General features: G+C 35.9%; 1 protein-coding gene across 1 annotated transcript; it reads left to right on the forward strand.

Moving 5' to 3' along the window:
- Positions 1-52: 52 nt before the first annotated feature.
- Positions 53-22,288, forward strand: LOC136264047 (integrin alpha-V-like). The gene is made up of 30 exons (XM_066058729.1): positions 53-290; positions 6,470-6,639; positions 7,096-7,199; positions 7,282-7,399; positions 7,474-7,586; positions 7,649-7,700; positions 9,108-9,233; positions 9,468-9,511; positions 9,717-9,794; positions 9,849-9,901; positions 12,336-12,426; positions 12,488-12,602; positions 12,658-12,755; positions 13,395-13,497; positions 13,686-13,731; positions 13,872-13,970; positions 14,325-14,380; positions 14,573-14,727; positions 14,784-14,936; positions 15,028-15,110; positions 15,165-15,333; positions 15,501-15,590; positions 17,879-17,958; positions 18,173-18,256; positions 18,611-18,830; positions 18,889-19,068; positions 20,174-20,290; positions 20,432-20,530; positions 21,227-21,349; positions 22,033-22,288. Exons 1-30 carry the CDS (start codon positions 91-93, stop codon positions 22,174-22,176), a joined length of 3,363 nt encoding a protein of 1,120 aa, XP_065914801.1. The 5' UTR covers positions 53-90; the 3' UTR covers positions 22,177-22,288.
- The last annotated feature ends 263 nt before the right edge of the window (positions 22,289-22,551 follow it).

Raw genomic sequence — 22,551 nt, forward strand, 5'->3', positions numbered from 1 at the left:
TTTAATCGTGACTATAAAAGGTGTTGGGGGTGTGCACAGACATTCATTTCATTGATTTTACGCTGCTAGTTGTTTTAATAATCAATCAACATGCTTGATTGGAATATTATTGTATTATTCGTGACGTTCTTGTTACAGCTGATCATGCCCCGGCCGAGTCTAACTTTGAACATCGACACGACTGAGCCAATTGTTCGCAGCTCACCATCTCGACTTAGTGACAGTGATTTGTTTGGCTATTCATTGGTGTTGCACAAGATTCGGGACCCAGGAGATCTGAATGATGTCAAGTATGTTTAGCTGTTGTAGTAATGTATACGTAGCTAGGCCTACTAGGCTATAGACATAGCGGCTGACTATAGCTACTGAGATTCCCCGTTATTGTATACTAATTAGCCAAGATCTGCTCCGTGCTTTAGTTGCTTTCAATAATGGCGACACGATAGACCTGCCCATGCAATCAGTAGCTATGATGAGATCTATCGCGTCTCTAACATTACCAACTTTGTCTGTAGACTGAAGAAGGGACTTGACGTTATGATAAAAAAGGGAAAATAATGTATTGCAAACAATGGGAATGCAAATTTAAGACAACATGGTGCAGCAGTGAAGAGACTGCTGCTGTTGAATAGCATCAAAAGTTGTCAGCCATCTATTAATATATGATTTAGCATCAGAAAATGAGGAAAATATTGTTGTCAACTGGCAATTTCAGTATTTATATAATATTGCATTTCTAGTACATTTGTATTAGGAATGCAATATTATAAAATACTGAAATTGCCAGATGACAACACCAATAATTTCCTCATTTTCTAATGCTAAATCATATATTAATAGATGGCTGACAACTTTTGATGCTATTCAACAGCAGCAGCCTCTTCACTGCTGCACCATTTTGCCTTAAATTTGCATTCCCATATGTTTGCAATACATTATTTTCCCTTTTTTTATCATAACGTCATGTCCATCCAAACTTGGTAATGAATGAATAGTGCATTAATTGTACAAGTTGTGAGGGCCATAGTATAAAAGTAAATTTATAGGGACCCCTCATTTGGGGACAGCATGCATTTTATATGGTTAGCTAGCTAGCTATTATTATGGCTGCATAGAATTTTAACCTGCAATTTAAAGCCCTTTTACGTGGTCCCTTTTGCCGGCCTAGGCAGGTTGCCTAATGCTAAGGTCAGCTCTGGCTATAATAGAGCAATGTACCAAGCAAGCTTGCTTACTGTGCATACAGGATATGTTGGTCATCTATCATGTAACTGTTAACCAGTTTTGTGGCTGCTAACATAAACTGATCATTTCCCCTAAGGCCTATGTAGTTTACACAGCAGTGATGAGTTTATAAACAGAAATTATATGGCAGGATAACATTAATGACATCAGTTCCCTACATCAGTGTAGCTATGATGTAACTGTCAGTGGTTTTTGTATATATATATATACATCAAGGGTTCAAATTACCTTCATATTAGCTATATATACCTTGTGAGTGCTTATATTCCACTGATACTTGAGAAAGTTGCTCATTAATATCTTGTGATTTCTTGTACTGTATATAGGCATAAAATTCTAAGTTTCGTCCTTTAAGTCCTAACTCAGTGAAGGGAGGTCCTACCAACTCCTAGTTTTCACCATCTGCTTCCATCTATTAAGTAGCTAATTGTGAACCCAGACCGATTCTCATTTTTAAACGTTCTGTATTAGTAGACTGAGACCATGCACATTAGGAATTATTGACCACCGTTACTTGTTATCAACCACACTCATATTTTACATATAAGAAATGACTACCAACAAGTTGCTAACATATAATCACTGCACCTGAAAACTCTGCTGCCCTATCCTGCCATAGATAATGCAATTCAGTCTGGAATACAATTTAATTGCAACCAGTTTAATGATTGAAATCTTTACCAATACAGCAACAATGGACACTACTATGCAAATCTTTAGGCTGGTCATTGTATTTAGAATAATCTGGATGCTTTTGCTAGCTCATTACAAGAGTGCATCCGGAGCATTCCATCATGTAGAAACAGCACTGGCATATTGTTGGATTCCGCCTTCTAGGAGATTTATCACCTTCTTTTCCAGCCAATTGTTTTCGCATTATAACACAGACTCATAAAAGAGTAAGCACTTGGCCCAGCATATACACCTTCTCTGTGATGGTTAGAAACATACAAAAGAGGACAGAAAACACTAAAATAGCCTGACAAACAAGTAAGCTAGGACATACAGGTCATGCTAGTTAGCCTTTATGCAAATAAAGAATAAAAGAAAAATGCCTCTATAGCTACATACAATTTCTCCACACTTGTCCATCTATGTATATGAGTGGACAACTAAACAGGTGGAATGTCAGTTCTTCATTTGAAACAATTAAGTTACATGGCAACTGAAAGTCCATCATCAGCTGATACCAAAGATAAATCGAATCAACACGTTTTGTGCCAGTTCATTTTAAGTCCCTATAGAGTGGGAAATTCTTGTACAACCATTTTGACCTTTAGTCAATATACAGCATGCAGTGTTGAGGACATCAGCAGCTTTATAATATTTCTTATATGGTGAATACACATGAAGTCTTAGAGTCTACAAAGACTTGTTAGTAAACTGTTGAGTGATCTAGATATCACTTTTTCAGCCTTGTCCAAACTAGACATGCAAGCACTAAACCTGCTGATTAAACTCTTGCTTTTATGTATTCTTCAGTAGATAAGAAATGATGTAATGATCACTGATATACATCTTTTCTGGGGAATGTTTATCCACCGAAGAATATACCTAGTTGTAATAATGAATCAAGTCTTGCATCAGTACTACTGTAGCTAGTCCTGTATATGTTCTTTAGTAGTCATCAATTAATGTTATGTCTGTTTAGTAATTGTTGACAGGACATTGGAAACAGTGGAAACTAAAACACTGAAACTGAAACACTGAAACTGAAAAACTGAAACTGAACGTTTAATCTATGCGTAATGCCTTACCATGATGTGTGCTAGAAGATACCATTGTGATGTGGCTGCCTCGTCGCAGGGTGCCGTATCACCTCTCGTATCCCAACTACCGCTGCTATGTACGCAAATGATACACTCACATGAGTAATATACCGTACAACTGTTGTACCTCTTCTAGTCTCATGCCCAACCGGGCTTGCGCTAATGCACATTTAGCGCTAGCTCGGCTGGGCACGAGAACCCTACAATCTGTTGCAATTCAGGCACTTTAAACTGCAAGGGGCTTATTTAAACCGGAAGACATTTAGCTTGTAATATCTATCTATCTATCAATCAATTTTTTTTTAATCGTATACGAACACATTAAACAGATACAAAATAAAATAAACACATTAAACAGATGAGTCGAGCTGAACCTCTGCCAGGCGCAGTTCAGCAGAGGTATAAACAGTTTCCGATTCTAATTTGTGCTGTACGACATGGTAGTGACGGTGTATCGATGGAGGATTCAGAGCATGAGTCAGAGGTTTCAGAGCGTACGGAATCAGAGCGTGAGAACAGCTATGAGGTACATATATTGGCAAAGTTTAACCTATGGTTTAAATGTGTAACAGTGCGGTTGAAGTGCTGAGGAAGCCACGACCATAGATGGGAAATTAGAAACAGTAGAAACGGAAATTGGAAACAGTAGAAATGGAAACTGGAACGGAAAGTGGAAATGGAAAACTGAAATGGTCAAATCATCATATAAATGCACCCTAGAGTAAAACCCTTGTTTAATGGCCACCTCTTAAAGATCACCTTCTTATAAAGACCACCTCCGTTTTGTAATTAGATTTCAAAGATGGTTATGGCATACTGACCTTATAATACCACTTCATGGTCACGACCACCCTCTTTACAAAGACCACCTCTTCACATTGTAGGTTCCAAACACCTATTTCGTGACTTTCTCAAAACAGTTAGTTAGGTCAGCTAAAAAGGACTTTTTTAAGGTCATCACCTCCTTATAAGACCTCATATTTTGTTGATACAGTAGGTACTGTAGTAGCGTTTCACTTACATGGACTATTTGGAAGCTGTTTTGATAAAGTCATGAAATAGATGTTTGGAACCTAGCTATTATTACAATGTAAAGAGGGTGATCTTTATAAAAGTGTGGTATTTATAAGGTCAGTATGCCATAGCCATCTTTGAAATCTAATTACAATGTGGTCTTTGTACGGAGGTGGTCTTTATAAGAAGGTGGTCTTTATAAGAAGGTGGTCTTTAAGAGGTGGCCACCAAACAAGGGTTTTACTGTAGGTAACATTTATATTATGATTTGACCATTTCCGTTTCCACTTTCCATTTCCGGTTTCCATTCTACTGTTTCCAATTGCCCATTGTTGACAATTGTTCTGTAGTAAATCTGTACCCAAAGAATTCTCCACAAATAAAATCACAATTGTTACAAATGTGTAGTTCAGCTTAGCTGCTATTAAATGTTCAGCCTCCCCCGTGATGTTACTTGCTTTTTAAACATGTTCTCTCTTTTCCCCTGGAATATAATATCAGCTGTTTATATATTTATCAAGACACATGCATGATAGTGTGTCATGCAGCGAAGAAAGCTGGCTCACCACATCATGTGTATATTGACAGGAAGAAAGAAAAGCCATTTTCACACATGCATAACTCCATGGTTCCTTCTCCAAAGCATGCCATTGTTGCATTATAACTGTAGGGTAGGCCACGCAGCAAATGTGTTTTCTCAAGGTGTTGTCAATGTCTGCCCCTGACCCCAGGGCCGCCCACAGGGGGGGGGGGGGGGGGCAACTGGGGCATTTTGCCCCGGGCCCCAGCCTGAAAGGGGCCCCAGGAGGCCCCATGAAGGGCCCCCTGAATACTTGTTTAAAAGATCGATATACTCTAATAGAGCAGTCAGATCTAAATACTCTAATAGAGCAGTCACAGTATTCTTCAGAGGAGCAGTGTAGCAAGCTTATAGATAAGGAGATATGGTTGGTGATGGTTAGTCATTGTCATTGCCAGCAGGCTGTGACCTTTTTTTTTTTTTTTTTTTTTTTTTGGTTTTCACCTTACAACTTGGGTCAAGGGCCCCACTTTAACTCTTTGCCCTGGGCCCCTTAATTTCTCTGGGCGGCCCTGCCTGACCCCCACTGCTGTGATCACCTATCATGTCAAGGTAGAACCCCCCAGCTTGGGTTATGGCCTTACATGTGATCGTGGTGTGTGTCCAGGTGTAAAGAGAAATCATGAGAGGAAGTACTTGTACACAGGTATTTATTATCACTTATAGACTGACAGTTTGGAGTTTATCAGTCAGCATGTATATTTGACAGTAATGTCTGAATTTGACTATATATGGTATGGATGAAAAAGTCAACAAGTAACAACAGTACTGATAGTAATTATTTTGTGTGTATAATTCCACTGATTGCAGTCTTCACCATTACTATGTTTCACGAGTTGCATTTCATTGTCATACCACATAATATGATACCTTTACCGTCTAGAAGAACTTAACCAAGGAATAGTTTTGAATAGAAAGTTGAATATTTATCACAAAGAAGTATTATAGATAACATGCCCATTGTTTGGTAAATGGTTTTTCACTTATTTCATGCGGATTTTCACTGATCAGACTGTAGTGGTATACACAAGGTATGCTTTGCTGTTGTTGATTCATCAGAGCCCTGTACTTATTTTAGAATTGTGAAGTTATTCATTTTTCAAATCATCCTTTCTTAGAAAGGATGATTTGAATATCATAAGTCCACAATGATATTATATCATTCATGGGTTAAGCTATCATCACAAAAATAATATTAGTTTGTCAGTCATCACTAGTAGTTTAATCTATGACACATAATTATTGGTGATAATCATTACATCTTTATGCTTTTGACCATATAGAGTTTATATAAAATCTGTGTGTCTCCAACTAAGTTTGCTTTTAACTGTGGAATACAAAATCCCACAATTAAAGTTAAATTGAGAAAGATTAACATGAGAAATTTGATTTTAAATACGTTTCATGTGAGCAGTATGTAAAGTTAGCTAACCATCAAATGTTATAATTATACCAGTATTAGTATGTAAATTTAACCATGTATATAGGTGATCATTTCAACCTTACCATAATAAACTTAACAGTACTCCGAAATTGCCAAAATACATTAATTCAACATCCTAATTGACATTTTACTTTCCCTAACTGCTTTAGTTCAAATGCTTGTCCTGATTACAACAATCTTTGGATAATAATTTCAACAAAAGCTTTGTGGTTCAAAGTTATTCCATGCAGGTTGAATTAAACCATTTGGATTTTCTGTGGCTTGTCTCAGTAGAACATCATGCATAATTTTACTGATTGTTTCTAGCACAAAAAAATACTTTAAAAAACACTACATGCACACATGTATGTATTTATAACACTTGTGTATACACACCAATCTAACAAACTATATAGTAACTTTTGTTGTACTCTGCAGAATAATCGTCAGTGCCCCTCATGGGAGGGCAAATGAAAGGGAAACTACTGAAAATCCAAAAGGAGTAATCTACACTTGTCCAATTCTACCAGGAAATTGCACTGGGCTAATGGGAAACCGCCAGGGTACTGATCGACGGGATGCTGATTATAGGTTGTTTGATTCTGACCGTAAGTAGTCATTTTAATTCAGTGACACAGTTGTGCTGGTGTCATATTTACTGAAATAATGTCTCTAAGAGCATAAATATATGTCCCTATATCATACACTACAGTGATAACACCATATAGGGATCATGGAGGTTCTTGACAAGAAACCAAACTTTCATGGCACCTTGTTAGTATTGCAGTAAAGTCAAGCCCAATTTCAGTTGCTTCCATTACAAGAATTATGTTTGAGATTGACTGACCAATTGCGAATGATACCTTCAGACCAGCATAACTCTATAATGGCTAAGGCTACTGTTAAGCATTGCTTTAGCCCAACAGGTGCCATTTGGCATACTCCAATGCACACATCATGGATGTTGCCCTCCTTGCATGAATACATTAAAACATGTATGTTAGAGTTGCATGCTTCTTAATTGCAATTGTTTTCAATATAGTATTTTGCTTCTGTGCTTACAGAAAATGCATTTGGATCCACACCAGCAACTGATGTAGCAACACTAGAATTTAAAGGAGGACAGTTCCTTGGTGCAACTCTTAAATCCAATGGAAGAACATTTATGGTTAGCATGTGTACTGTACTCTCTTTATCAACACATATTGTACACATTTATAATTTTGTTATTAACTGTTATAATTTTGTAGGCTTGTGCTCACAGGTATATAAGTACCTGTGCTGGCTTCAGCAGGTATCCTTATGGAGTTTGCTACATATCTGATAGATCACTTACCAATTTTCAAGCAGAAATACCATGTGACCGAAGTATGGTGTAGTAATTTTCATAATAATTATGTTGATCTTCACATGCATTCTTCTTTTTATGGTGAACTGTTAAGATCCTGCTAGGTCTAATTGTGTGCAAGTAATGCCACCTGAAGGTACACAGAGCTCATCACTGACATCACACATCCAATGCCAGGCTGGGACTAGTGGAGATGTTATTGATGATGTAAGTTGTATGTACAAACATGTAACAATTGCTACATATAATATTAATTTTGCTTATTGTAGGAATCTGGTCGTACTGTCTTATTGGGTGCACCTGGATCTTATAATTGGGAAGGTACATGTCATATACCACTGTAGGCTATGTGTTTATTTTACTGGGCTTCTGTATACAGCTGGTTTATATGTATATGTGAAGCATGGAGTTATTATCATACAGTATTGAAAGTACTATATATAGGGATCATGAAGGTTTGCACCTACAGAAAAGTATTGACAACCTCACAATACCTTCATAATGCTTGGTTAGGTATAATGAAACCCAAAAGTGCCTTCAGTGTAATCAAAATTCTACCAATAGGTTGCTATGAAATTTTAAACATTTTATTCAGTGGAATTTTCTGCTGAATGGCTGACTAACTGACTGACTGATGCCTTCAGATCAGTTTAACCAAAATGGATAAGATGACAGGCTTGATGTTTGATATCTCTTCAGCCCGACAGGTGCTTTTAGTATACTGTAGTACATATAATTAATCCATCATGGACTTACCTTTGTCCCTTTTGTGTCCTATTTCTTTTCGCTGGCAGCCTAAGGTGTCAATTTGCTGTATGGCTTCCCTGTGGCTGACTATTATTTTATCACAATGGGAATTGTAACATACCTGAAAATGAATCACAATGGTCATTTCACTTTCCAGCAGCAATTGATTGTTGGGGAATGCATTCAGATGCAAATTAACATTATGATTGTGTATTGCCATTTTTTCTTTTGACACAGTATGCATGAGTTCACCAGTCATAAGTATGTTTTATAAACCATACAGTTCAATAACTACCATACAGTTCCAGTAAATTCGCTTCACTGGGATATAACTTCAGTCGTGGCTATAGATACTATTGACAAATTAAAATGTCCACTAGTATAGCAGTGGCAGATCCAAGTGGGGCACATACTCCTCCCCTAAAAACAGAAAGTCAAATACTCTAATAGAACAGTCATCACACATGACACTATTGAGAATCCTCCATAGTTGCTGAGTATGAAAACTAGCATCTGCAACGCTATTCACACATTTAGCACACTTAGCCTGCTAAGGATATTAATGCACATGGTCTGGTGTATGTCATTCTTTAGGTCCATAGCTATAGCTAGCTGAGTTACTCATGACCGTCACTTATCCCTATACAACTCTTGATCAATGTAGTCCACTTAGAAAGCAATATGATTTAGATATTTGTACATAAAACCACTCTACATAAAACCACTCTACATCAAAAATTTTAGTCCTGAAACATATGAAATAGCTATAGTTTCTGGGATGCACAGCCCCCCAGACACCTGCTCCATATGCCTACTACCCTGGTGCACCCCTCTCCCCCTGCCAAACCCTGGATCCACCCTTGTATAGCTAAGGTGTAGGTGGTCACTCTTGTGTCAATACCACAAGGCAGATCACCTGCAGTCATGTAGAGCCATTGCTTTTGTATTGGTGATCAATTTTTTAATCATATTTATTGTCAGGATCGGTTATTAGAAAGTCTCAGTCAGGAACAACATTTTCTTCTGATCCTAATCAACCTGTACAAGAAACTGGATATTTGGGATATGCAGTCACCACAGGTCATATCCTTGAGAGAAATTCCCTTGGTAAGGAGCTGGTACCTGTTGTTGTGCCTTGACACATCATGACACACATGTATGCATACATGCAGTTATGCACAGTTGTGATAAAAGAACAGAAGTCCTCTCTTGGTTTTTAAAGTTTTAAAAGCTAATTTCTGAAACTTAATATTGATGTTCATGTCATCCTGGAACATGATGTTCTATACATATATCATGTCCTTGTATTGAAACTGAATTAATTGTGCACATTTTTTTTAGATTTCATTGTATCAGCACCAAGGTTCAATAGGTACATTGGAAAGGTTAGCTATTTGTGTTTATGACTGTGATGTGCTAAAAAATCTCAAGCATTTATGTATCCATGTTGTTGTTGTTGTTTTTATAACCATTGTAATCAGTTCAACAATTAATATCTGTCTAATTTTTAGAGCTTGTATGTGATATAAATGATATGTGTAGCAGCTATATGTACATATGTATACACAATCCTCCAATGTTATCTCTTAGGTGTTCATATATTCAAATGCTGAACCACAAGTAGGAAGGCCAACAGAAACAGCAAATGCTGAACTAGTTGGGGATCAGGTAAATGATTATAATTAAATGTTACTCATGTGTTAGTGACATGTTTAATAATAGACTGGTGCTTATTTTGGTTTTGCCATTGCTGCTGCTGATTTCTCAAATTCAGGGTATGTCATTATCTGTGTACTTGTGCAAGAGGTTACAAATACATAAGTATAGACTGTAACATCATAGATAATGTACGTCACATGGATTGAAAATGTCCATATTATTTACATAATGACGTCATGGGCCATCCTTGTTTCAGTGCCTGTGGAACTATATGGCCTTGACAGGTGGAAGATTTTGCTGTTCTTGTAACCAGCAAATTAGTGTTTGTTGTTTACAGCTGGGTTAGTTACCACCTACACTAATTGGAGGCTGAACTGGGTAGGGATGCTGGTGAGTACTAAACAATAGCGTAAGAAAATTCAGGTTCAAAGGTGAAATATGGTGTTTCAAAACGGTTGTGCAAATTTCCTGAAGAAACAGAAAGTGCAGCGTTGTATCTTTGCTGCTGTTTACACCACTTGTAGCAGGTAGAGTGTAGTAGGCTAGCTATAGATATTCACTGCTTCACTGTATATTTCCACTGTGACAATAAAACTTCAGAAAACAAACACTACTTTGTGCAATTGTTTAGCTCAAGCTGAGCAGTACTGTAGCATAAAATTCATTTCAATATATCACACATTTCTTTGGTTGTGTAAATGCAGTGACAAGAAGTTGGCTAATAGTACTCTTGCTGAATTATTAGCTGCCATTGTCACCTGTTGCAAGCAATATTTCTCCCTATGTCCACAGCCACGCTGTGTTCTTGTTCAGTACACAACGCAACACAATAAACAATGTATCCACGCCTTCAAACTGGGCTTCAAACAAGCGAGAGAAAGCCAAACAGCTACTCAGTACATTTCAACAAATTTTCTAATGTATTGGCGCACCATAACTAGGATAGGAAAATAATTTAACTGGTGTTTCCAATTCATTAGGAACACATACTATGGTATCATCAAGGTTCACAGTGATGTTTCAAGCAAGACACTGTCCATGAAGAAGAATTCTTTGTGCAAATGTGGCTCCATGGTCTCTACACCATTTTATAATGGAGGGCAGGTCACTCACCAAATTTTGATCTAACTCTTCCAGCTATTTTGTATGTAGTTTTTTTTTTTTTTTTGCTCAATAGCAGCCAGTACTCTACAACTAACACTTTTGCATAATCTGCAAGTAATGCTTGTAATATGAGGTAACACCAACACTTAACTTGTTGATTGACTTGAAAGTTGGTAGTGTATAAAGGTGAATTCATGAACCAAGTTTTCTGTGAATCTGATACACATTCACATTGTTAAGGATGATTATTTATGTAAAAAATGATTTATGTCTTGGCTATATGCAGGTAAACCACTTCTGGAAGTAATCGTCTGTACATGGGTTAACCATCACAACAGTGTCTTTTGGTGATTTGAAATAAATAGAAATAACAGCTACAAAACTATGAGGCAAAAACCAAAAAATGTAATTTTGTTTGGTTGATACTCTAATAGAACAGTCACCATGGATTAAAAAGTAGAGAAAAATATCAAAAAACAGTTGCCCAAAAGTTGAACCAGTTACTTCCACACCTATAATCCAACCCTTAACTATTAGGCCACCACTACTAGTCATTCACTTCCTTATTTGTACCTTGTAAGTGAAGATCTTATAATCTATGACCTTATAATTCTACCAATGGAAGTTCTAGAACTTTCTATTACAGTTATTTTGTGTGTTGCATTAGAAATAAAAAATGCTGTTTAGATCGGTAATTGGCAGAGGCTACTGTTTAATCACAATTAGAATCAGGTTGTAATGAGCAGATTATTAGCCAGTAATGCCGGAGGGCTAGTTTGAAAGGTGCTGGTGTGTAGCTAGGTAATTGGTTAATATTTTGTGATGACCACAAACCACACTCTAATCTAACAGTAATACTTGGAGCCCAACCTACTTACAGCTTTGCTTTGTTGCATGTGTACAAGCTGTGAAAATAGGTGCAGACTTAAAAAAACCTGTTGCAATAATTATGGTGGGTAAGAAATGGCTACAATGTTAATTTAAAATTGATTATCACTGCAACTGTGTTTTGTCTGCTGCCTTTGATTATATACAAGTATTTTTCACCCTGAATTTTTTTGGGTGCTGTAGTTGTTTTCAAAGCTTGCATGGCTGTTTTGGCATGGAATTAATAGTGTATTGCTGTAGACCCAGATGGTATTACACGCATGGTGGTGCATTTGTGCATGTGGTATACATACACTGCAGATTCAGCACAGAACAGATCATTTTATATTTGTTTGGTATTTGCATAAATAAACAGAGGTAAAATGTGCATAATTATCCAACACTATTATCCATAACATTATATACGTGTACAGTTGAATAACCTTGTTAACTAGAGCTCAAAATTAATGCATGATCCACCATACTAATTATCTTTTGTTCCATTCAATAGCTAATAAAACTATTGTGTGCAAACTGGATTTAATTGGAGTAAAGAGTGTATGTCCTATATACTTGTAGCTATGATGATCTGGTGGTTGGAGCACCAATGTATTCTGCTAACTCTTTATTACCTGAGAATGGGAAAGTATACATTTTTAAAAATACAAATGTAAGTTGATAGCAACTATGTTGCTTAGTGATTTGCTTTTAAAGTTTTTAATACTCTACAGGGTGTTCTAAGCTCACTAGGTACAGATGGGTGTTCTTTAGAAGGTAAAATACCTTATGGGAGATTTGGTCATGCAATAGTCAGATTGGGAGATATCAATGGTGATGATCTTGAAGGTACAGTACAAGTCACCTGTGTTATCCTCAATTTATCATTCTCCCCATAATATAGATATAGCAATCAGTGCACCATTTGGTGAAGGATCTGGTACAGTCTATATTTATATTGGTAGACTTGGTAACCAAAGAATCCAGTGTACACCATCACAGGTACATAGCTATACAGGTTTTGTAGTGGGATAGTATATAAAATAGGTACAGAATTGACTACGCATGTGTATTAAGTGAAGGAAAATTAAACATCAATGCATGTACATCATGGTTACAGTGGATGTTGATAAAACTATTTTCCCTCCATTAATGGAAAATACTGTACACAGAGTCTGTTTGCTAAGTGCATACATCTAATAAGAAAAGCTCATCGTAAGTGTTCATAGATTAACTCTCTAGGAGTGGTGTCATTCACAGTCACCACGAACACCAATATTTGGTTCCTATACAAGTCCTTCATGTGGAGCATGATTTCCTTGCTGCAGTAGACCATTTCGCTTGGTAAGCATAGTGAATTCCACATTATTATTGGCTATTTATCATGAGAAATTTCAAGCCTAGCACAGTTAGCAAATCTTCTCTTGTGTAGCTATGCCTCGTGCTGGAGCTTCATGTTCATCCACATGTCATGATTAAGTACATGAAATGAGTATGCACTTAATAAATAATATACACTCAACCAGAGTCTATGGTGTTGATGATGTAGTTTCTCAGTAGTTGATAGTTCCCTAAAGGACTACTACTCTGTATAGGTGTTTTCTAAATTAGTAGAATTCTTTAACTTGTTATTTATGATAGGAAATCATCGGAAGCAGACTTAATGCTGTTGGTTTGAGCAATCTTAAATCATTTGGTTATTCTCTTGCTAGTGAAGTGGATGTTGATGTAAATGGATACAATGGTGGGTATAATGAAGGTTGTTATTACTGAGCACTGTAATTGCCACACATTATTCATACTGTACGTGTAAAGTATCACCCTGTGCTAGTTACGTGCCTAATATGTAGTGTATGTATTATGTACTCTTGATAGTACATATATAGCATGTATTAGGTAGATTGTAGTAATATTGTTTGGTATAACTTACAGATTTGGCAGTTGGAGCATTTGCTTCAAAGAAAGTGTTTTTGCTTAGGTACGTATGTATTTTGTAAGTGTATCAGTATATTTGGAATCAGAATCACCCAGTACTCTATATACGTGTACTCATGTCCATGCATGCATATGTTGATATGTATACTCCATGTATGTAAATATTGTTTTGTATACACACAGAACACGTCCTGTGGCAAAACTGCAAGTTTCACTGAATGCCAGTCGTACAATAAGTATAACTGAGTTGGCATGCCACTACAATGGAGAAGCAAGAGCATGGTATAGTTTGTATAATTTATAGATGTACTGTATAATACATAGTGGAAAGAAAATTTGAAATTTTGATGGAAAGTAGTTTGGTAAATACTGTTCATTTACCAAACTTTCTTCCTGCCAAGTGTATTATGTTATTGTCAAAGTTCATATATGTAGCCACGAAGACATGACCTGCTTGTGGTGGATATCAAAAGAACAAACCTATGAAGCTTAAGATAATTACAATACTAATAGAGCTATCATATTTGTTATGTACAAATATCATTAACTAGATGAAACTGTATGTGTATAGAATGAGCAGGCTCTAAATTTGTAATACTATATGATAGAGTTATGTTGTGTTGTTTACTTTTCTAGTTATAATGTTACCACTTGTTTGAGCTATTCTGGAACAGGTCTTCCTAACAACTTAGGTATGCTTGTATTGTGAAATGTGAATATGTGAATAGCTGGTTACAGCATAAGTACACAGGTTTGTGCATTCAAACTTTAGTCACTGTTTCAGGCAGTGTATACGGTAGATGATGAGCTTTTTTGTACATTATGGGTGAATTAATTTCATTACACCTTCAACTTGCTGTAACGTATATTTGTATCTTTTTTAGTAATACGAAGTGAACTGGTCATTGATTCAGTAAGAACAAGAAATGGACTACCTACAAGAACCGAGACAATCAGTAACATGTGTCCTGCAGGAGTGTGTAATATCACCCTGGAGAAAGGAAATCAAAGTTGCTTTGATGCTACCATATTATTAAAGGTGAGTTTTATACTTAAACAATTGTAAGACTACTAAATATTCTGCTTAAAACTCAGAATGAATTCTTTGATGATTCAACACAATTCACAACTGAATACAGACCATCTTTATATGAGAGAACACTTGATCCTGTTACTGAAGATCACAGATTTACTGAAGAATTTAGAAATTTTCCAGCACTCTTTGTTATTGGAAGTTCAAATGCAGCGGTTAGTGATAATATAACTTGTAGTATCCTGCAAGAATTTTAGCTGCATGGTTACTTGTAACTTACTGATTGTAATTTTATCACTTCTATAGACTCAGTTTGCTATTAATTGTGGAACTGAAGTGTGCATGCCAGACTTAAGCATATCTATACAAGCTGAAAACATCACTTTTGAGTAAGATATTTAGAGCTATACAATTGCATTTAATTCACCATGTACTTAATACAGGAACTCAACGGGTAACTTGGTAGATAGTGATGTAATTGTGTCACGAGTGGTAACAGCTATAAATGTTCCAGTTGACTTAGCTAATTTTGGAGAAGATGCTTTACGTGCTGAAATTGTCGCTACAGTTCCCAGTCAACTTACATTCACAAGGGCTACTTCTTTTGAAGAGGTGAGCTACTTACATAAGCTGCATACATCATACCTATATACAACTAAAATTAATTTTCTAATAGCACCTTTCTTAGAGCAGTTGTCACTGTAGGCATATGTGTATGTGTTGGCATATACAAACATGAATAGTTCATTCAGTAAGTTGTCATTATACATATTGTGCAGGATTTGGCCCTACAATGTGCAGAAGTTACTAGTACTACCAATAACACTATCACTTGTGTAGCTGATAATCAACTGGTTGCAAATAGTACAGTGAGTAGTGATACATAACACTATGTCAACAACATGTATTATAATTATGTATTAGCTGGGGTTTTAAAGAGGGTTCTAAAATAGTAGACAAGAAATAAAATAATGAGGCATCTGAGGACATGCCTAGAGAAAAGTTTTAAGCTCTCAGATTTAATTTTAGGCTACTTTTAGTAGGGCTGTACTGATACTGACATTATATCGGTATCAATACACCGTGCAATGGGTTGAACATAGCTGACAACGAAGCATAATAGATAGTTCACTTTTCAGACAATAATGGGCTGGGAATTTCAGATGCGGTATGCGTGGGTTCACCAGTCATAATAAAATTATTTACAAAAAAAGTTAACAAACAAGTACACGAAAAAATTTGAAATTTCAACTAGAGTAGGGACCATAACACATCGATAAAAAGTACTGAAACAAGCTGGAATAGTGCACGATATTAAATCACAGTAAAACAATAAGAAGTGTTATGTCCCTACTATGCATTTCTGTTATCTTGAGCACAGTAGGGATATAACACTTCTTATTGTTTTACTGTGATTTAATATCATGGACTACTCCAACTTGTTTCAGTACTTTTTATCGATGTGCTATGGTCCCTACTGTAGTTGAAAATTCCAAATTTTTTCGTGTGCTTGTGAACATAAGAGATACACTGATGTCTTGTTTATTCTAGCTTAAAATATAAACTGGTTGTACAAATGATCATGAATACCACAAGTAAAAGTACTACTGGCAATCAAGTTATAAATCAAGACTCACGGTAGTGAGTTGCGAGGCCAAGAAGCACAAAGCGTGCACCCACAATAATAAACATAAGGGATCGATTACGCAATCTTTTACAATCTACATGACGAAATCTCAGCCTTACTAAAAAGATTTCGCCTCAAAACCAGGGGCATGTATGTAACCTTTGTATAATGAGTAACTTCCACACGAAAAGTCAGGTGAATTGTTGGAGTAGTTTGTTCCATCGCCCACTCATTTACAATGCATTAATTAAATTATTTATTCAAATGTGCATTGTTCTTTTTTCATTTTCTTCATCATCACATCCCATTGGAGCGATTTTCTTTCAACCATGAAGTCGTATTGTAAAAAGGCTGCGGCTATCAGGGGCTTTTTACACAATGTATCTGTACATTTAATTTTGCTAAAAGTTGTTCGTTTGAACATTATTTTTAGTTTGAATGAATTTTCTCTTAGCAAGTCACTTTTAGTAGCGCTTCTAAACACTGAACTTGGAAGCTTTGCTACTAATTTAGCTAGCTAATCTGTTGCTGAAGCTGTTATTATGCATGCATGCATGCAGTGTCTCCTATGTAGTATAACACCTAACTGTATGTTCTCTATTAAACAAAAAGTAGTGATATCCTGTGCCAAAAACAGCTCAGCTGTAAAAAAGGCGAGGCCAAGAATGCACAAGTACATGTTCATGGAGTAACCAATAGACATGATATCAAAATCTGGCCAAGAAAGCATTTACAGTATAAGCACTTTTGTGCATTCATTTTCTATATGCTTCACATTATCACATCCAGCTAGCTGTACATGTGTGCTTGCAATATAAACAATACTACTGAGATGATCAAAGATATTACACTGCATTCAGTTACCACAATTAATTTAACTAAAAATTTACAATTAGTTTCTACTTGGCCATCTTTTTATTGTAATATACAGTGCAAAAAGATGGCCAAGTAGAAACCAATTATAAATTTTTAGTTAAATTAATTTTGGTAACCGAATGCAGTGTAATATCTTTTATCATCTCAGTAGTATTGTTTATATTGCAAGCACACATGTACAGCTAGCTGGATGTGATAATGTGAAGCATATAGAAAATGAATGCACAAAAGTGCCTATACTGTAAATGCTTTCTTGGCCAGATTTTGATATCATGTCTTTTGGTTACTCCATGAATATGTACTTGTGCATTCTTGGCCTCGCCTTTTTTTACAGCTGGGCTGTTTTTGGCACAGGATACATTTTACTACTGCAGTACAGGTGACTGAGACAAGTAGGTTGGCACAGCATAGTAAAATGTTAACCTCAGAGTATATCTTGGGCATACCTTTGTGGTCACCACAGACTAAAAACAAATAACTTAATTACATGTCAATACCATCATGTCTGCCTGGCCTCCCTCCAAGCCCAATATTAACTTTGCACTTCCAGACAAATTCAATTACGGCCTGACAACTGATGTAATTGACCGGAAATTGTCCGGTGTCCGGCACACACTGGTATTGTGCTGTTATGTGCACATTCTCACTTTGCAGAAGACTGTTTTGTTTCGATTTCAAAGCCTTTCTGTTACTGGTGCAGAAGGATCTCTACAACTGACATTTGAGGCACAAAGGTGACTATATATATATATATATTTCTATGAACATTTACATGCATGTGCTGTAACCTTGATAAGTGTTTTTATGGTTTACATGAGTTCTCTAATAGTTTCTGACAGGAATTCATGCATATATCTTACACAATTATATAGCAATACTGAATATATTGGCAAATGGTCAGCAACGATGATTTGCATTTTGCTATTATAACACTTGTTGTAACTGTAGTCTTGGGATGGAAGTAGACAGTTCAAACAATAGAGACATGACGTCACTGGATGTTGGTGCAATAGCTGATATATTTGTTCAAGGGTAAGATGATGCTTGTCTAGTATACTTTGTGTGAAAACTTTTAGTTTTTTTTGTGCTAATCTGCTGCTTTTGAATGCCAATGTATATGCAAATCTGTTTCACAAATGTACAGCACTCTCTTGATTATCCAACCTTATCCAAACAGTGAAAATGACTGTTCTATTAGAGTATTTCGTCTAAGTGTGCATTCTGTAATTAAACAGGGCTCTGTATATAAATGAATGGGCTTCAATTAACAGAACTTTTTGATTATATGAACACATCTTGGTAAATAATCAAGGGAGCACAGTAATCATAATTTCTGTCATGTTTATACCAAATATTTATTGTTTAGCCGTTGTGATACACTTGCAGGTCCTTTTCTACTGACACAGTTACTTTGGGTGAAAACAATCCAGTGATCAGAAGTGACAGTGTTGTGAATAAATTTGCCAGACGACAACAAGTATCTGCAACATTCTTTGTGAGGAACAGAGGCCCATCAGTAATCAGCAATGCCATGCTCACAATCCGATGGCCTCTAAGAGCTGGTGGTAACCGATACTACTTATATCCATATGCTATTATAACTGGGGTGAGATTCAATTTGGAAATTGGAGTCACATAACCGTGTGTATAATAATTAAATGTAGGGTACGTGCTCTGAAGAATTTATTAACCCACTTGGCCTGAGGTTATCACCAGAAGATGACATTGTATCTACAACAAAGAGGAAAAGGAGCATGTCATCAAGTAGAAGATGGAAAAGGCAAGAGACTACTACTAACAGTACTTTACCAGAACCAAGACAAGGAATCCATCAGGCACAAGTGGTAAATATTAATAACAACCTAGTAACTAGACTACACAATTTAAGCCAAATTTGCTATTGTACAGTATGACAGTACTGTATATTAGGGATTACTGTATATTAGGGATCATGGAGGTTTGTACTTTCTCACAAAAATATATTGATCAGAAGCCAGCTTCACAACACCTGCCTTGGCAGTATAATATATCCCAAAAATGCCTTTTGTGTGACCCAAAATTCTTCCAATAGGTTGATAGTACTTACTACCAAATTATTCAATGGAATTTTCTGTTGGCTGATTTACTGACTGATGCCTTCAGACCACTTTAACTCAATAATGGATAAGACTATGGGTTTGATTTTTTCAATGTTAGACATTGCTTCAGCCTGACAAGTGCCTTTTGACATACTGAAGTACGTACAATGCACACATCATGGATTAACCTTTGTCCTCCTTCTTTTTCTTTTTGCTGGCAGTGCAAAGTGCCAATTTGCGGTAGTGCAAAATGGTTTCCCTGTGGCTGACTATCACTGTATACTATCACATGTGTAATGGGAATTGTTCATATTTTCCATAGTGACTAGATTGATTGCAGAGGTACTTCTTGTACTGTTCTTCATTTGTAATACAGCAGGTAGCTAGCCTGCTGTGCGATGACTTCAAACGAAGCACAGTGATTAATTCACTTTCAGTAGTTTGATGTGCACTAAAATGCAAAATTAATTATGATTATGTATGGCACAGTAGCATCATTCTTTCTTTGGATACAGTTTGTGTGCATTTACCAGTTCCAAAACAGTAAACAAACTAGTACAAGGAATTTTTAAGTTTTTCAGACTCATAGCAATAAGTAGTGAAATGAGGAGGGTCACCTACACCTGAAGTATACTAGTGGATATTTAATCCCTAATTCAATCATGGCTATAGACTGAATTAGGAATTAAATGTGACCTAGTATATCTGTAGGTATAGGTGACCTTCCTTGTTTCACTACTTTTGATTTCTATAATCTATTGAACTTTAATTTCTTAATTTTCCTTGTACTTTGTTTAGTAGGTGGCTGCATTGGAGACTATCACTTCATTGTGTTATTCCCTGCCTTGTTTACTATCTTATCCATGTGTAGTTGTGTAGTTCTTCTGAGACTGATTGTGTGGAGATCACATGTCAACTGAGGCAAATCATGCCAACATCTACTGAAGTAGTTACAATATCAGCATACCCTGACAACAGACAGTATTTTGTAGGTTATCAGCTGTACTTGTGTCACGCATGTTTAGCAATACAGAAATAATATAGTGAAAATAATTACTATACATTATGTATGTGACTTTGCACATTTGATATTGTTATGTAATCCTACGGAACCATTGTTATTTTGCAGAATAATAATAGTGATTGGGTGTTTGAAGTAGTAGCAGAAGTTACCATCACAGATGATCACACTGAGCAGCCAGATGGAGATAGTTCAGATACTCTTTCAGTAAGTCACTTTAGTATTTCATCTATGATTGTTCGAGCAACTGTTAGGCTTGAGCCAATTGTGCTCTGAAAATAGCCAATTATGCTTTTGAACAGTGCTCAAAAATCAAGTCCATTATGCTCAAAATTAAGTTTTAAAAAAGCTTGAGAGCTGACTGCTTTATTAGAGCATATCAGTATTTCCTTACTGTTGTATGTGACTGCTCTATTAGAGTATGTTGTTCTTATTACCGTGAAGTGTAAACATAACCAGCCAATAAACATGACATTACCATTTTCTTGATATGAAATGCACAGTAATAGTGTGTAGTGTGTTCATGTTTTGCTGTACTTTTGGTGTGTTCATTGCACATTTTAATTTAAATTGTCATATTTTGCTGGTATAATGCTTTTGCTAGCTTAAATTATGCCAGCATAATTGGCACAAACCTATGCATATGTGTTCTTATATAGTTCAGTGTATTTTAAAAAGAGTGCATTTTAAGTAAAAATTGTATGGATTAATAAACAAGTGCATATACAATGTACACAGTCACAAATACCTTAAAACATTACCATAGAACTTGAATTTACTGCCAAATTTGTGCACCGATTCTCCCACAAATGGCCTTTGATAGTAAACTGTGTGCTGCAGCTGCTATATACTATAAAATAAAATGTATATTTTGATTATTCAATACATTTTTATTCAATACAGGTATACTTACAAGGAACAGCATTTGTGGCAGTATCTGATGATGAGATAGCAGCTTGGGTCATCATAGTGCCTATTGTGGTTGGAATAATTGTAATTATTGTAACAGTGGTTATCCTCTATATGGTGAGTTCATGTATGCATCATGTTTGTATGCTAATCACCACTAGTCTTGAGATTTTTCAGTAGCCTTTTATGGGTCCCTTTTGGGGGGTAGTAGAACTAATGAAACAGTATTCATGTACATACGTACAAGCTGACTTATGATCACAATATGGTTAGTGTATTGGTCTTGCTTACTGTATGTGTTACACCAGCAGTTTACAATACAACTACTGGTAAATTAGGATACAACTTTTTTCATGATAATTTTATGTGAAATTATATGAACACTACTTTTACAGCAAAATTATTTTGCAATACTGATGGTATAACCTGTCAACAAGAAAGCCTCAATGCACATCATAATTAGGATTCATATTTATAATAGCTAGTTAATATGTTGTGGCAGTTGGCCATTTATTCATAACCACTTTGATTCTTCAGGTACAGTTTCTGTCACTGCAGTTCTTCAGCCGATTTCCTGTGTCGCGTGTAAAAGAACACACCATTTGATAAACATATTACATTGAACAAACATTATAAGGGAAAATTTTTAAAATAGCTGCTGTCAAATCAAAAGTTTACCACCAGAAAAACCATGAAATTCTACCTATTATGTATATAATTTTAAAGATGTATATATAATTCAGCACATAGACCACAGCTTTCTGATTTTTTAAACAAAAAATTGTTATTTTTATTTGCAGGTTGGATTTTTTAAATTCAAAAAGGTTGACAAAGAAGATGACAGTACAGATGGAAAGACAGCAGCAACAGCAAATGCTTCAACCATTAAAGGTACAGCTGGTGATTCTACTGAAGCAACAGGAAAAACTGATGTTTTGTACTAAGTCATGGTCATTGTAATTGTAATTATTATAATTGTGCAATTTTCACCCTTATAATAAGATAATTAATTGTTTTATTAAACATGTTTATATACATGATAATAATAATAATATACGTATGCAATGTTCTGTTAGGGTTTCCTTGTGGAATTGTGTATAATTTGATAGAATAGGCTTGAGTCTAGTATGTTGTACCTTTTGGGGTTCTGATGAGTGTGTGCCCTCTATGCCTAGTCTTTCCTTTTATCTTCAATCAGACTGGTTGTCATCTTGAAAATTAATCCATTATGGTTTTGCATCATGCAGCAAAACCAGTCCGTTGTGCTAGTCTTTTGCACTTTTTATTAGTGATATTTAAATCTATTAATATGTAGGACA

The sequence above is a fragment of the Dysidea avara genome, chromosome 8 (genome assembly GCF_963678975.1).
Source record: "Dysidea avara chromosome 8, odDysAvar1.4, whole genome shotgun sequence".
Classification (NCBI taxonomy): Eukaryota; Metazoa; Porifera; class Demospongiae; order Dictyoceratida; family Dysideidae; genus Dysidea; species Dysidea avara.

Excerpts from the sequence above, each read along its gene's own strand:
- LOC136264047 (XM_066058729.1), top strand. The coding sequence starts at position 91 with ATGCTTGATTGGAATATTATTGTATTATTCGTGACGTTCTTGTTACAG. Across the intron at positions 18,257-18,610 it reads GCTGATATATTTGTTCAAGG|GTCCTTTTCTACTGACACAG; the intron begins GTAAGATGATGC and ends ATACACTTGCAG. Across the intron at positions 21,350-22,032 it reads CAGTGGTTATCCTCTATATG|GTTGGATTTTTTAAATTCAA; the intron begins GTGAGTTCATGT and ends TTTTATTTGCAG.